This window comes from Pan troglodytes, chromosome 2 (genome assembly GCF_028858775.2).
Source record: "Pan troglodytes isolate AG18354 chromosome 2, NHGRI_mPanTro3-v2.0_pri, whole genome shotgun sequence".
Lineage (NCBI taxonomy): Eukaryota > Metazoa > Chordata > Mammalia > Primates > Hominidae > Pan > Pan troglodytes.
The window spans coordinates 122,897,431-122,913,065 of NC_086015.1; the positions used below are offsets into that span (position 1 = coordinate 122,897,431).

A 15,635-nucleotide genomic window follows, 5' to 3' on the forward strand; every position below is an offset into this window, starting at 1 on the left:
TGAATTTGCCATTCTTATCAAGTTAATCTATGCATATTGAACAACAGAAGAGGTCATATGTGACATTTCAAATGATGCTTTTTGGACCTGCTGTGTGATGCTGCTTCATTTGCTTTCTTTGTTAGCCAAGATTGCTACATGTTGTCTAGAAGTCTTGGCAATAGTTGTTTTTTGTTTATTTGTTTGTTGTTTTAGATCTATAAAATTAGCATTGACCTCATTCACTCTTCTTCAAGATTCTCCAACCACCACATTCTCCGTTTATTCTTCTTTCTGTACCTATCTGGAACGAGTAAACTTGCATCTTTTTAAAACAGCCACTGAGCTACTAGGACATTGAGGGGAAGGAATGGGGATTAACTTCACAATCCAGCCAGCCTCCCGGGCCAGCTTCTCAACAATGGCTGCCTGAGGTCTCGCTGAGGACCCACAGGTCATTTAGATAGGGACTGGGGAGCAGCCTACCATCATTTGTTTTACTCTTTGGGCTTGGGGGTTGAGAAGAGTAACTCCTAGGGAGTAGGTGAAGCTCTTTCCATTTGGGGAAGGATAAAGAACAGAGGAAGAGAATATTGCTGTGTGTCAGATCATTCACAACAACCCATTAATAGATGAAGAAATTGGGCTCAGAGAGGTTGCCATCTGTCCAAAGTCCCACAGGATGAGATGGAACTGGGGTTTAAAACCAGGTCTGTTTGTCCTACAAAGGATGGAAAAGAACCAAACCAAGGTGCTTTTCCCAGTCTTATGCAGCATTCACACTTCTGACACCCAAAGGTGTGAGAGTTGTTTCTCCATGCACCAAGCAGGTTTCTAACAGACACCAAGTGAGTGTCCTCTAATTCAGTTCCGATGCTATCTTCTGGATGATAGCATCAGATTCCACAAGTTAAGGCACAAGACTGCCCCCTCCTCCCCCTCACCACTGCTTCAGATGCTGACCACAAGTCCCAGGTTGTGGCCTGTGCTTCTGACCAACCAGCTGTAAATCAGGTTCCCACAAAACCCCCCTCAGGTTTGATTAATTTGATGGAGTGGCTCACAGAACTCAGGAAAACACTTAGTTTACTGGTTTGTTAAAGGATATTACAAAGGCTATAAATGTCTAGCCAGTTGGAAGAGATACACAGGGCAAAGCATGTGGGAAGGGGTGTGGAGCTTCAGTGACCTCTCCAGGTATACCACCCTTTAGGAAGCTCCATGGGTTCAGCTGTCCAAATCCAGTTCTTTTAGCTTTTTATAGAGGCTTATTGTCCCGGCATGATTGACTAAATCATTGGCCATTTGGAATCAACTCAGCCTTTAGGCCCCCACCCCTCCCTGCGGGTCATGAGGTGGGTGGGGACAAAAGTTGCAACCCTCTAATCACATGATTGATCCCCCTGGCAACAAGCCTCCATCCAGAGGCTATCCAGGAGCCCACCAAAAAGTCACCTCACTGGAACAAAAGATGCTCCTCTCACCCGGGAATTATCAAGGGATTTAGGAGTTCTGTGTCAGGAACCAGGGTCAAAGACCAAATATTTGAACAAAAGATTAGCACCCCTATCTACAAGGGTTTTAGGAGCTCTGCATCAGAAACTCAGGCGTAGAGACCACATACATATTTCTTACTATATCATCATACCACAGTCTTTAAAGCCCGTTTTCTTTGTACACACTCTACTACACTCTAATTGTTAGCTGTTTAAGTATTAGAAAATCATTCCTTAGAGGCAAAATGGTGTAGTATGGTGACAGTGTAAGCCTGTGCTCTCTTCACCTTCCTACAACTAAGTGGTGATGTCAAGAGGAAAGGCTAGGTGTAGGTTTGAGATCCGCATTTGGCAGCAGGGGAAGGGAAGGGACAGAGTGAGCCCAGGAAAAATTGTGAAGTGGGCAGAGAATCTTCACTCCCCTTCAGACTCTTTCCCCTTCTCAGGCAGCTCCCCCACCTCTGCACTCATTTTGCCCCTTGGTCACTGTAGAGACCCCACCCAATGCTTCGGACATGATCTAGACTTATCTGTTCGCACTGCGTTTGGTTATATCTGTCCCCACTTGCCAAGGTCCTTCACCTTTGTGGGCCTTGAGGTCATTGTCTCTACCAGCTGGTGGCCTCAGGCAAGTGACTCCTCTCAGGGTATTTGAGGTTGGAGCCCCTGAATTTTCAATACTAATGCCCAAAGAACATGAGTCTAAAATGGGGTTGTCTGACTTGGAGATAAGAGCAAAGAAAGAATCCTTGGTCTCCCAATCTACAGAGCTGTGGATAGAAACATTTACTAATAGACAGCCATGCTTCAAAGCAGTGTTTCTCATCATTTTGGCTGGTATATGGACAACCCTCCTCCCCATTGTCAATGCCAGCAGGTGGAAGTGACACAGTCCATCTGTCAGCCCACTTCAGGGGCTGGCTGTGTCTTCTTACTATATCTTCCTTCTAAAATACACTTTCTATTGGAGACTGCTGTAGTGGAGGTGACATTCTGAGGTGAGGTGGACTCTCTACTGTCCCTTATTCCACCAGCCCTGAATCCAGGAGACCTAGGAGGAGGGTGCTCTGACGGTGTGAATTTTTTCCTTGTTGCAGGCACATGGTAATTGCCATGTAATTAGGACTAAGAAAAGGCATGCTCTGTGATCTTTTCCAGAGAGCTGCCATTGAAACCCGGCTCTGCCACCAGATGCCTCCAAGCCTCAGGTTGCTCAGGACTAATGTAAGTTGAGGTTAATAATGCCCACCTTGAGGAGAATGGTGAGAATGAGAGTAGGTAGCATAAATTCAGCGGAATGCATAAGGACCTATTGCTGGTGGTAGTTTTTCAAATTCAAATCCATGCTCTGCCACTTTGTGTAGCCTTGGGCAAGTTATTAAACCTTGTTAATAACTGCTGTTTCTGCATGTGGAAAATGGGGCTAATAATAGTATCTACCTTGTGGGATTGTTGTACTTTTTACACAGCATAGTATCTAGCATATAATAAGCAGTTAAACAAAAAATGGAAAAAGATATGTTAACATATACTATCTATATATTATTGATAGCTTTTAGAAAGTGTATCTAGTGTCTTCTTTTTACCAAGCTGTCATGAAATGAGAGACCCAGGGAAATTCCCAGACAACCACCTCCAGCCAGTTTCTTATGTCATTTGGGAAACTTTTGACACAACCCCGGGTGCTCACAGGGTTTTCTTTCTCTTCAACCTTCTCACAATACTCCCTTGCCATAATGCACACCCAAAGATAAACCCTTAAGGTTCACAATTTTACTTTGAAGTTAGGTGATCTCAGGGAATAAACACTAAACCATTGAATTTTAGTATCGAACTGTCATTTTAAAGCTACAAATAATTTTCAGCCTTCTCAACACTTGCAGGCTTGGCATCTCCTGCGGGGTACACAGCTTCTCTGTTCTGGCAAAACCACAAGTGACCTTTGTGTCTGGGCTAATATAAAGCTGGTCTCTACTTATTCTTTCTGGAAAAACAGAGACAGAATATAGATGTTTTTAAATGAAAGTTAAAATAATGTGGTTTGGCATATTAGAGGCATGAAATGTTCTCTTTCTCCATAAGGTTTTAGACCATACTGTGTGAAAAGCAGGTTCACTGTGATTTGTCTGAGTCTTGGGAGACAGAACACCTATGCACGCAATAAGTTACAGGAATCTGGCTTTTTACTTACAGCTAGGCAGCAGACAACAGAAGCCTGAAATTCATGTGAGCCAGTACCCAAGGCTTAGGAAAGCTGCCTGTGGCACACGGATCCTCATCTGCACATGCCCGCTTGTACCACAGCTGAGGACCCCCAGGAAGGCAGCCCACCCTGGGTTTTATATTCAAAGGAAACAAGAATCACTGAGCTAAAGCATTGAAGGATATCGTGTTTGGGGGTGTGGGGTAGTCGGGGGACTGGAACAGATTCCAGGATGTTGGATTCCCAGCACATTCTACAGTTATTCTTGAGAACTATAAGCCAGAAAGCTGAAAGAACCGGGCCCAGTCCAAGACCTTGAAAACTGTCTTGCACTACACTTATATTTTATGACTTGTTCTGAGAAGGTACGTGTGCGTGCGTGCACACACGTGCATGTACCCATGTTCACATGCAGGACATACAGGACAGCAGGAGTGGAGAGACTCCATAATCGTGCTCTTCACCTCAAATTGGAATCTGGCAAGATTGGACTTTCTGAAAATCAGGTAGGATAAGGGCTTCAAGCCATTTTGGGTTGAGCACTAAAATTTCATGACACATTCTATCTGATGGAATTCTCTGCAACCTTAAAAGAAGAATGAGGCAGCTCCAAAGTATTTTGTTTAGTGTGAAACTCAAGGTTCGAAAGAGTTTGCGTAAGCCTGGGCGTGGTGGCTCACACGTAGAATCTGAGCACTTTGGGAGGCAAAAGTGGGAAGATGACTTCAGCCCAGGAGTTCAAGACCAGCCTGGGCAACATGGCGAAACCCTGTCTCTTAAAAAAGAAAAAGAAAAGAAAGAAAGAAAGAAAGAAAGAAAAAAAAAATTAGATGGCCATGGTGGTGTGTGCCTGTACCAGCCACTTGGGAGGCCAAGGTGGGAGAATCACTTGAGCCCAGGAGGCCAAGGCTGCAGTGAGCCATGATTGCGCTGCTGCACTTCAGCCTGGATGACAGAGCAAGACACTGTCAAAAAAAAAAAAAAAAAAAAAAAAAAAAAAAAAGTAGGTCAAAAGAAGGGTGTAAAAATCTAAAAATCATGAGATAGAATATCTTTAGGAGGATAAGCAAGAAAACCATGACAATGCCTGATTTCTATAGGATTGGGAAGCTTGGGGGAAAGGGATGGAGATTTATTTTTAACCATGTTTTTGTATTTTTTTAAAAAGCATATATGTGTAGACCTATTACAAAATACATGTTAGGCCAGATATGGTGGCTCACACCTCTAATCTCAACGCTTTGAGGTTGAGATGGGAAGATTGCTTGAGACCAGAAGTTTGAGATCAGCATGGGCAATACAGCGAGACCTCCATCTCTACAAAATAATTTTAAAAAATTAGCCAGGCATGGTGGCAGGTGCCTGTACTCCAAGCTATTTGAGAGACTGAGGTGGGAGGATCACTTGAGGCCAGGAGGTCGAGGCTGCAGTGAGCCAAGATTACACCACTACACTCCAGCCTGGGTGATAGAGAAAGACCCTGTCTCAAAAATAAATAAATAAATAAATAAGTAAATAAATAAATAAAATTAGCTGGGTGTGGTAGTGTGCACCTATAGTCTCAGCTACTCAGGAGGTTGAGGCAGGAGGATTGCTTGAGCTCAAGAAGTGAGGCTGTGGTGAGCCATTATTACACCACTGCATTTCAGAATTTTGAACATTGATGCCCTGGTCCCTTGCTCGTTGTGTACCCAGATCCTAGGCAAATAAAACCATCTGTCTCCACCTTACAATGGGTGAGTAGGACCCCCTTTCTAAAAGAGGGGTGGGAACTAACCAGCACACCCTACCAGTTGAACAATGCCTTCCCCTGGCAAATACTTATTGACCACTGGCTGTGTAGCAAGTACTGTGTTACGTACTGGGATATCTCAGTGAGCAAAACAGGCCATGACTCTGCCCTTCTGAGGCTGACATTCTCCTTGGGGGAGATGGACAGCATACACTGAATATGAATTGTGGCTCTCTCAGTGTCTCCAGGTAGAAGGGTCTCATCCTCACCTTCTAAAATATGTAATCTCACTTTTCAGAAGGACGAGGTTTAGTCCAATAAAACTCTTGCATATCTTGTTTCGCCTTGGCCCTCTCAAGCAGTGTCCCTAGCCCCTGGCCTATCTGAGCTTCAGTTTCTCCACTGGTGAAATGGACATGGCTATTGTAAGTATTAACAGAAGACTAGTAGTTCTAGCATGCGTACGATCACCCGAGGAGCCTGCTGGAACTGCAGAGTCCTAGGCCCAGTTCCAAAGGTTCTCATTCTGTGTGTCTGGGGTGGATCCAGCAATCTGTCCCAAGTCAATTGGATGGTTGTGAGGCAGGGGGTTCTGGAAGGGACCACTCTGACCCCGCTTGGAGAGCTCTGCGCTAGATGTTGGATGTGAAAGAAAGTGAAAGTGCTCTCTCAATGTCAGCTGTATTCATGCCATGCACAAGGGCACCCTGGATTAACTATCTCTGGCCACGGTGTGGGTGGCTAGGAAAACAGCCCTCAGGTCTCCTGCTGTAGGGAAAATGATTGACTGATGGCTCCAGCTGCTGTCTTCTGAATCTACCTCTGTCTTTGTGCTGAGGCTGACCTCAGCTAATGACTAAGCAAGATGTGGCTGCTAATGCAGGCTCATTTCTACAAAACACATCTGCTGTCACAAAAGACTTTGGCCTGAGGAGTCCCCATTGGCCTGGTCAGAATATTCTAGAAACTGTGCTGCAGCCTGAGACTCTTCCTATGTAATCCTCTCTTTCCTGCCCATTATCTTTCACAGGTATCAGATGTTCACCACCATCTAAAGGCGCTTCCTGCCTTCTCTAGTACCTCTTATTCTTTACAGGTGTTAGCTCGATAAATCTCTTGCATATCTTGTCTTACCTTGGCATCTTCTTCTCCGAGGACCTGAACTCATACACTTGGCTTGGTCTCTAATATCAAGACAGCTTTCAGTAGTGACCTCTGCTGTGCACTACTTATTGCCACACCCCTTCCTGGTTGCAGCAGCACTTGAGCAGTGAGATCATGTGCACAAGGGGATGTAAGGGCTAGCCCCTCCAAAATAATTGTATCCTGTGTTCAGCCATGATGACATGGTCCCAGAGCCTCTTCAGGAGTTGTTGCTGTAGAGTATCGTTGCTCAGAGCATGGATTCTGGGGCTGGCTCATCCCGCTTTAAATCCCAGCTCTGCATGACCTCAGGCAAATGACTTAAATTCTCTGTGCCCTACCAGCTGTGTAAAACACAAATGTTTGTATTTAATACAAATTACTTCTATCACAGAGAAGTAATTTGTACTTATCTGTGCTTACTAACTGTGTAATTGTCACAGTTAAGTAATTTGTATACAATTATAATACAAATAAGTAATTTGTTGTACAAATTACTTAACTTCTCTGTGATAATACTCACCTCAGAGAGTTATTGTTTGGAAAAGATGATCCTGGCCCTGCCAGTGGGCTGTCTACCTCACAGCAATGTGTTATGATTTAGGGAGTGGGGGGCAAGTGCCCTGCCCTCTGCCTCTGCCCCATTGACTTGCCTAGAAATAGCTCTTTGTGGTTTCTGCCACTCTTTTGGGTGGAGAGGCCATATGGTGCTGGAACCATCTTGGTGGTTCCAGGCCCGGCCCTGCCACTTCCACCAACGGGATCTCTACAGGTCATTTTCTTTTTCTAATATGCAGTTTCTTTGTGAATTCAGGAAGTTGAACATCTCCAAAGTTGGACTTGACTCCTAGCCCCAAGATTCTACAAAATGATAGTACTCTCCAGAGGAAACTTTTTCTGCCCTTCTTCCCTTTAAATGGACACTTAATATATAGTATTATCTCAGTCTTGTGCTAGGCACTGGGTATTCAAAAATGAAAAGAGAAAGCCTTTGCTCTCAAGTCACTCAGAATCTTCTAGGGAGACACACATGTCCACAGATAATTCCAACACAATGAGGGGTTTCTGGCCACCCAGAGATGCAGGACTTCTGCCTTGGTTATTACTAACATCCTATCACGGGAAGTGGGAGAGGTGCAGGAAATAGTTTCCTGATCATGTTTGGCTCAAAGAGGGACAGTGTGTTTCAATGCACTCTGGTTAACAAAAAAGAAAGTGTATTTATTTTCATTGAGAAGAAGAAACCGAAAACTTTGGCATTTAAATAAATAAGGAAGAATTTATTTTTCCTTTTCAGGTCACGAGGCTAGTTAATGATTAGTGAAATCCACGTGGGTGTTTTCTGAGAGGCTGGGTTATATGATCTCTTTGGCTTTAGGGAATTACTCCATACCAGCTCTGAGATTTCCAGCTCAGCAATGCCCCCAGGTCCCTGGGAGAGCTGCTTCTGGGTGGGGGGCCTCATTTTGTGGCTCAGCGTTGGAAGTTCAGGTAAGCCAGGGATCAGGCCTTGGGAGGAACTTATTTCAGTCAATGATCGTATTTCTCCAACTACTTATGCAGTACTAACTTTTGGAAGATCCCCTAAAAGCCTTTTGCCTCTTCTGAGGTGAATTTAAAACAGTAGGGGAAAAAAACCCCTTTTATCATAATCAGAATGATGGTAAACAGGTCACAAAACCTGAACTTTCCCTGGTTATCCGACTCATTTTTCTAAAGCCCACATAAAAAAACCCTTTCTCACCTTGCACAAGCCAGGACCAACTGTAAGAAAATAAAATTTGGTTAATTCTAAGATATTCATTTTTCACCCCATAAATATCCACCATTCCAAGATATATTTAATTTTAAAATTTAGGTTTTCCAAACTAATAACGATTTTGTCACTGAGATTGTTAGATGTCCTTTCTAATCCAGCAACCTAACTCAAGTAGTTCGTCATCCTGACTGGGTGATGGGAACTAGTCCCTGCTAACCTCAGATGCCCCTGGGAAAACGTCCCTCAGATGCCAATTTGCATTTATCTTTCCCCCAGTAAAGAACTGACCCACTGATCCCTCTTGCCTAACAGAAAATTAACCTGCTCTACTTTGGGTTCTCAGAAGTTCTCAGAAGACTCCTTCTCACTATGGTGAGGTCACCCTTAGAAAAATCCCCTCCCTCTACTCACAATAGCAGGCTGCTTTTCTGTCTTCTCCGCTGGACATTTAATTCTCATTCCCTGGCTCTAGAATATGTCATTGCTTCTGCCTGGGGTTGCTCACATCACCTTTGGATTGATTTCTGTTCTTTGCATCTTTCAAGGGGGCTTCTGTATTCCTATCTCCCTTGTACTCGTTCTTTTTCTGCTCAGCACCCCTCCCTGCTACAAAGTTCCACTGGGTGACTGCATGCTCTCCTTGCACTCATGGGTGGTTTTTCAGAGGTGCTGTTGAGCTCTGTATGTGCTTTCTCCTACCTCAATTAGTTGTCCCTAAAAGGTGAGGATTTGAGGCTTCTGTCTCTTTTAGCATAGTTAGTGCTGTGCTCTGTATAGAGCAGATGTCCAGTGAATATTGCAGACATTGATGCTTAGAGGAGGCAATGGGCTGAGCTGTTGGGGAATAGGCTCTGTCTGGGTCGGGCTAACCCGGACTGGAATCCTGGCTCTGTTTCTTTGTAGCTATGTGACCTTGAGGAAGTGGCTTTCTTTACCTGTAGCTAGAGATGATCCTTACCAGATAGGAATGCTGTAAGGACTGAATGGGATCATCTGTGCACAGGGTCTGACTTTTGCAGTTGCTTATTCCTTTGTGATTTTATTATTAGCAAATTGTTGTCTAGGCTGATGGAAGTGGAGGGAACAGGGCTGTCATGAGCCACCTCGGAGAGAAGGTGGGAGGTATCTCCTAGGAGAGCTGTGGGTCCCGTTCTGAGAAGTGGGCTTGGCAGGCCCACTTTGTCCCTGCTCAGGAGCCCCAGGCCTCCTTAGGGGCTGGAAGGCATTTGCTAGTTGTCCTGATTTGAAGGTTGAGGAGTGGGAGGACTATAGCAAATTGGCATCAAATTCTTTTTGGAAGCTCATCTGTCGGTAAGCCTGGGGCCTCTGTCACACAGATAAGAGAAGCTCAGAAATTCTGAACCAGATAGCAGGGTTAGGGTCAGTGCAGAAGCTGATCAGGTTCCAGCCACATATGTGGGAATCATTCTAGATGCTCTGGGCAGGAAGTGGGCTTATACTAACATGTTAGCAGGGCCTGGGTATTTCCTTGCCTGGTCTTCTTGCCTTTGTTTGTCTCTGGTGTCTTTCTTTTCACACTTACCCAGTGAGGCATTCTGTATTTCCCATCTGCTTCTCTTCCTTTCCCACCTTAACTGAGTGTTTCACTGTCAACAGCGACAATATTTATTAAGTTAATGTTCCTTATTCTTACTTTTAGTAGTGCTGTCTCAGAAATGAAGTGAGTTGATGGATAGGCAGAGATAGAAGTGTGTGTGCGTGTGTGTGTGTGTGGCTGGGAGGGATAGAAATATGCCAAAGGGAAAAAGAAAAAGGATGTAATTGACTTCAGACAGCCTAGATGAAGTAGGTGGACAGAAAGAGGATGCCGGATGCAGAGAGCTCAAGGTAAAGGAAAGGAAGAGCTCAAATGATCGGGAGGGAGGAGGTTCAGGAGGTATCCAGGTGCCTGCTGTCACACAAGGGCAGTAGCTGACCCACATGGGCCTCTTGGAAGTTCAGCCTCCACTCACTTTCCTGGCTGTGTACCCACACAATCTTTCATGACAACCCCAGTCACACCTAGTTTTTCCTTGGACTGTGGAGCTTTAGATTGTTGAGCTCCTTGATCAACCTGGCCCTTGAGCTTCCAGGCTGGCTCAGGCATCCTCTCCTCCAGGTGGATGCACAAGTCTTCCTCCATCTGGGGTAGGTGGTCCTTCTTTGTGTTCTCTCAGTACCTATGTTTCCTGGTCACAGATCTTACATCCCTATTTGCTGTGGGGCCTGCTTATTTTCCCTTTCTCTGCTAGACTTTGAGCTCCCAAAGGGCAGTTATGGCTGGCGTCTTCTTCATCCTTGAATCCCCAGAGCCTCACCCCAGGCCCAGGCACACAGGACACATTCAATAAGCCAAGAGCCTTGGTAACTGAGAAGAAAGAAATTGAGCGGGCTGCAGTCCTCATCTCTACTTCCTGACATTAGGGCAGATTGATTAAATGACACTCATCCTGAAACAATTCAGCCAAAGAAGGGTTCCAGAGGGTGGCCCATTTCAGAGACACTCCTGGCTGCTGATGCCTCAATCCATAGGTCATCTGATAGCACAGCTCTGTCTGTGGGGAGCCCAGGGCTCAAGGGGGTGGCAGGAAGTTCAGTGGCCCATAGTGCTGAGCTGGTGGCAGAAGCAGCCTGTGACACCAGCCTCTGTAAGGCCAGCCTGGGCCTGAAGGTGGTGCTGCACCCTGCATGCGTGGCAGAGCCACCCTCAAGTCAGCTATTGGGAGGGGGCCTCTGCCCTCCTCCCCTCCTGCAGTGTCTTCCCGAGGAGCCTGGAGGAGGGTGCCTGCTTCCCGACACATGCACCGATGGCTCCTCTGTCATCTCCACATTTGATAACAAAGTGTCTGATGTGGTTTTGTGCCAACTCTGTCACTGCCAGAACACCCTTCCCTTCTTGGTCCAGGCCACAGAATCAAAACTGTTTTAGCAAAATAACACTTCTACGAAACAAAAGCCCATGGGGGATACCGATCTACAGAACACACCTGAGACAGGTGCAGATGGGAGTGCAGAGTAGCACATTTCCAGCATTTGCAGATCACAGAGGCCACCCATGGGAACCATGAGCAGCCCAGGCGGGTGAAGGGAGCTCTGTCATATATGCCTGAGAGTCACTTTCCATTATGGAAACATGGGTGTTACCAGGCCTTACTCACCCTTCTCTAACACTTCTTCAGTGTCAAAGACTCAAGAATAGAAAACTATAGGCTATTTTCAGACTCAGACAAGCCAGTATTTCATTCTGCACCCCTCATTTCTATTGTTTATAAATCTCTGGTCAGCCTGGCCAGATACTCATGTGTCACTGTTCTTTGGTTGGAGTGGTGGCTAGGTAGAGGCAGTATCTGAATATGCTTCCCTATTTATCAGCTTCAAATACTGGCAATTTTCTTCTCTCCCTTTTCAAACTTTATAACTTTTATCCCATTGCATTGTCTTGTTTCAGTGGTTAGGACTAGGACCTCTAGCACAATATTTAATAGAAGCAGTGATAGCAGACATTTCTTATCTGTTCCCTGTTCTAAATGGAATACTTCTAATATGTCCCAGTAAATCTAATCCTTACTGTAGGCTTTTAGGAGATATCCTTTCTTATGTTAAAGAGTGTTGAATTTTGTCAAGTGTTCTTTTTTTCTGCTCATCCGTTGAGATGAGCATATGGTTTTTCTTCTTTAGTTTGTTCATACGTGAATTATATTAATACTTTTTTTAATGTTAAAACAGCCTTTAATTCTTTGCAAAGAATTGGCCCAGCAAACCTTGCTGGGCCATGATGTACTTTGTGGTCTTGTTATCCTGGATGGATTTAGATTTGCTGATATTTTATCTTAGATTTCTGTTTATGTTTATAAATGAAAGTAGCCTTTAGTTTTTCCTTCTCCCCTGTCCTTTGCACTTTTGGTACTTTGGATATTCTCACAGAATGAACTGGAATCCTGTCTCCCATTTTCTATTCCTGGAACAGCATGTGTAAGCTAGGGATCAATAGAATTCCTCTGTGAAACTCTCAGGCCTCTTAGACTTTTCTGAGGGATAGTTTTGAAACTAGTGTTTCAATTCCTTTATGCTATAGTTTTACATTTGATTTTCTGTTTTTCCTTTCTTGACTAAGTTTTGGTAAGTTACGTTTTTCTAGGAAATGATCCATTTTCTAGCAAAATATCAGTATTTTCAGTTTTGGGGTGGATATAAACTTTTTTATGGTGTAAGGAAATCTACTGTCTGTATTTATATCCCTTTTTTATTCCTGATATTGTTTACTTTTAACTTCCCTTTGTTCTGTTACTCTGTCTTATCAAAAGTACATCTAGCTCATTAATCTTTTCAAAGAGCCAGTTTTGGGTACTGGCTCTTTGTGTGTGACAGGTACTATTTTAGGCAGTAGAGTGAACAAAATGGATTTTAAAAATCCCTGCTTTGTTCAAAAGTACATTCTAATGTGGACTGAACACTAATAGACAATAAGTATAATAACTTGGCAAATTCCATAGTAGATTAGAAGGTGATGATTGCTAACAAATAAATAGACCAGGGTAAGGATGATTGAGAGAAATGAGGTGAGGAACACAAGCAGGTTACAACTGAAATAGGATGTGAGAGTAGAGAAGAGAGCACTTGACAAGCAAAGACTTGAAGGAAGGGAAGGAACTGCCATGTAGATACATAAGGGAAATGCATTCCAGGCAGAAGGAACAGCCGGGCAAAGACCCTCAGGCAGGAAGCCATCTAGAGTGAGGAAGGGCAAGGAGAACTACTGGCTGCAATAGTGAGTGATTGTAGCATAAGGCAAAGGACTCTTGGAGTGGGGTGGATTAGCTCAGTTAGGGCCTTACAGTCCATTGTTAGGACTTCAGGTTTCAATCTGAGAGAAAAGGCTTGGAGAATTTTGCACAGAGATGTAACATGACTTGACTGACTTAGAAAAAAAAATCATGACTGCTGTGTTGCAAATAGACTGAAGGGGCCAAAAGAGAGGACAAGAAATGCAGTTGCAGGCTGTGGCAGTGGCTGTGAGAGATGATGGTGGCTTGGGCCAAGGTGGTGAGAAGGGTTAGATTCTGAATATTTCATTCTGATGGTCAAGCCAATAGAACTTACCAACTGTATGTGGGATGTGAGAGATAAGGAAGAGTCAAAGATATCCCAGGCAACTTTGCAAAGCCTGAGAAATTGTAATGACTAAGTTGCTACCAATGTTGCTCATATTTCCTTATTTTCTATTTCTTCAATTTAAACTATTACCTTTATATTTCTTTCCCTACATTTTATTTGGAATTACTGTGGTATTCTTTTCTGAGTTAAAATATTAGTTTATCTAATCTAAGTCTTTCCCTTCCCCCTCCCACAAACATTTGCATGTAAGTTACACATTTTTCTCTATTAAAAGGTAAACTTAGGCACATTAAAATTTTAAATAGTTTATTTGAACAAACAGTGATTTATGGTTTGGGCTGCTTCACACTGCAAGTGGCTCAGGGCTCCACCAAAGGGATGTGAAGAAGAAATTTTATAAGGTGCCTATGAATGAAGCAAGGCAAAGAAAATATTTGATTGATTAAAGTGGAGCAGTACCTTAAGGTCCCTAGTCAGAGGTTAGCTGGAAGCTTCTGAGTGGTAAAGCTTAAGCCTCAGTTTCCTAGGACACAGCTCTTCACTATGAGTTGGGGTGTGGTGAGCTTCTGTAGGAACTCAACCACTAGAGCTTCCTCAGTCTAATGGCTTCCCAAAGAATTATTTTAACAACCCAAGTGCTGTTTTAGCCACTCTTTGCAAGTTTTGATATGTGCTGGTTTTATTGTCGTTTAGTTTTTAATATTCTGTACTTTTCATTGTGATTATTCTTTAACCCATACATTCCTTAAAAGGTTAAAAGGGTATTTTTCTGTTGGTAGGAGTGTAAATTAGTATAGCCACTATGGAGAATAGGATGGAGGCTCCTCAGAAAACTAAAGATAGAACTTCCATATGATCCAGCAATTCCACTACTGGGTATATATCCAAAAGAAAGGAAAGGAAGTCCGTATATCAAAGAGATATCTGCACTCTCACATTTATTTCAGCACTGTTCACAATAGCCAAGATATAGAACCAACCTAAGAGCCCATCAACTAATGAATGAATAAAAAAAAAGAAGATGTGGTATATATACACAAAGGAATACTATTCAGCCTTTAAAAAGAAGGAAATCCTGCCATTTGCAGCAACATGGATGGAACTGGAGGCCATTATGTTAAGTGAAATAAGCCAAGCACAGAAAGACAAATATCACATTTTCACACATATGTAGGAGCTAAAAAAGTGGATTCATGATGATAGAGAGTAGTAGATTGTGGCTCCCAGAGGCTGAGAAGGGGGGAGGAGTTGGGAATGAAGGGGAGAAAAGAATATACATGTATTTATTACCACTGAACTGTACACTTAAAAAAGGTAAAGATGATAATTTATATTCTTTTACCTGAATATAAAAAATTTTTAAAAATCTTGAACAAGCTTCAGCAATATGTATCCATGAGGAATTGTGCCCAGGAGTTTCTCTTTGTAATGGGCTGGTAAAAATACCACAGGCACATGGGATGGGCTTGTCCTATTGTAAAAAAAGGGAGGGGGTGTTTTTACATGTCCAAATGTATACTAAAATAATTTTTGTTATTGATTTCTAGTTTTATTACATTTTATTTAGATGATATTGATTCTTTGGTGATTATTTGGGCCTGCTTTGTGACATATTATGCTCATTTAAAAGGACTCCAACTCTCTGATGGATGCAGGCTGCCCTATATGAACAATAGAGCAGATTGACTCATTAATGTGGTTTGCATCTCATGCTGAAACACAGTCTTTTCATCTTTTCTTTAAAGAGCCAAATGCTGGGGGAGGCTGATAAAATGATGGAGTCAGGCATTAGCTCTCTCATGTGCTGTGGGAGTTCAAGCCGCAGGCTGAAGAGCTTAGGGCCGGCACTCTCAGAGTGGGCTTCATCCCAGGAGCCTCCAAACCTGCCTGCTTGGTCTGCCTCTGCAAGGGGATTGAGGACAAAGTCTGGGGCTCAGAAGCAGTGATGGGGAAACCTCTAGTCTACCACAGCGATGCTCCAGAAGTCCTCATGGCTTGAGGTATTCTCCACAGGTGGGGTTCCCACAATTCACTCATAGCACCATATCCCAGAGCATCCCAGATCCACACTCCTGTTGTATATGGGCTCCCAGTTACCTCTGATAGAAGACAGTCACTCCAGAAATCTAAAGTTACTGTCTTCCTCAACAAAGGGGCTCACACAAACCGAAGTCTGCAATCTGGATGTCTCCTCTGAACCTCTGATTC

At 43.6% G+C, this 15,635-nt stretch overlaps 1 protein-coding gene across 9 annotated transcripts in view; it reads left to right on the forward strand.

Moving 5' to 3' along the window:
* Window positions 1-7,656: 7,656 nt before the first annotated feature.
* Window positions 7,657-15,635, forward strand: part of PLA1A (phospholipase A1 member A) — a 38,354-nt gene continuing 30,375 nt past the window's right edge. For 2 of the 9 annotated variants that reach the window (XM_016941710.4, XM_063806129.1), the window contains exon 1: window positions 15,173-15,440. In XM_016941710.4, coding sequence (XP_016797199.3) covers window positions 15,401-15,440 — 40 coding nt within the window. In that variant the 5' untranslated portion in view covers window positions 15,173-15,400. Of the gene's footprint in view, window positions 8,685-15,172; window positions 15,441-15,635 lie in introns of those variants that run through there. The other 7 variants (XM_063806130.1, XM_003950165.6, XM_526277.8 and 4 more) reach the window with 7 other exon arrangements.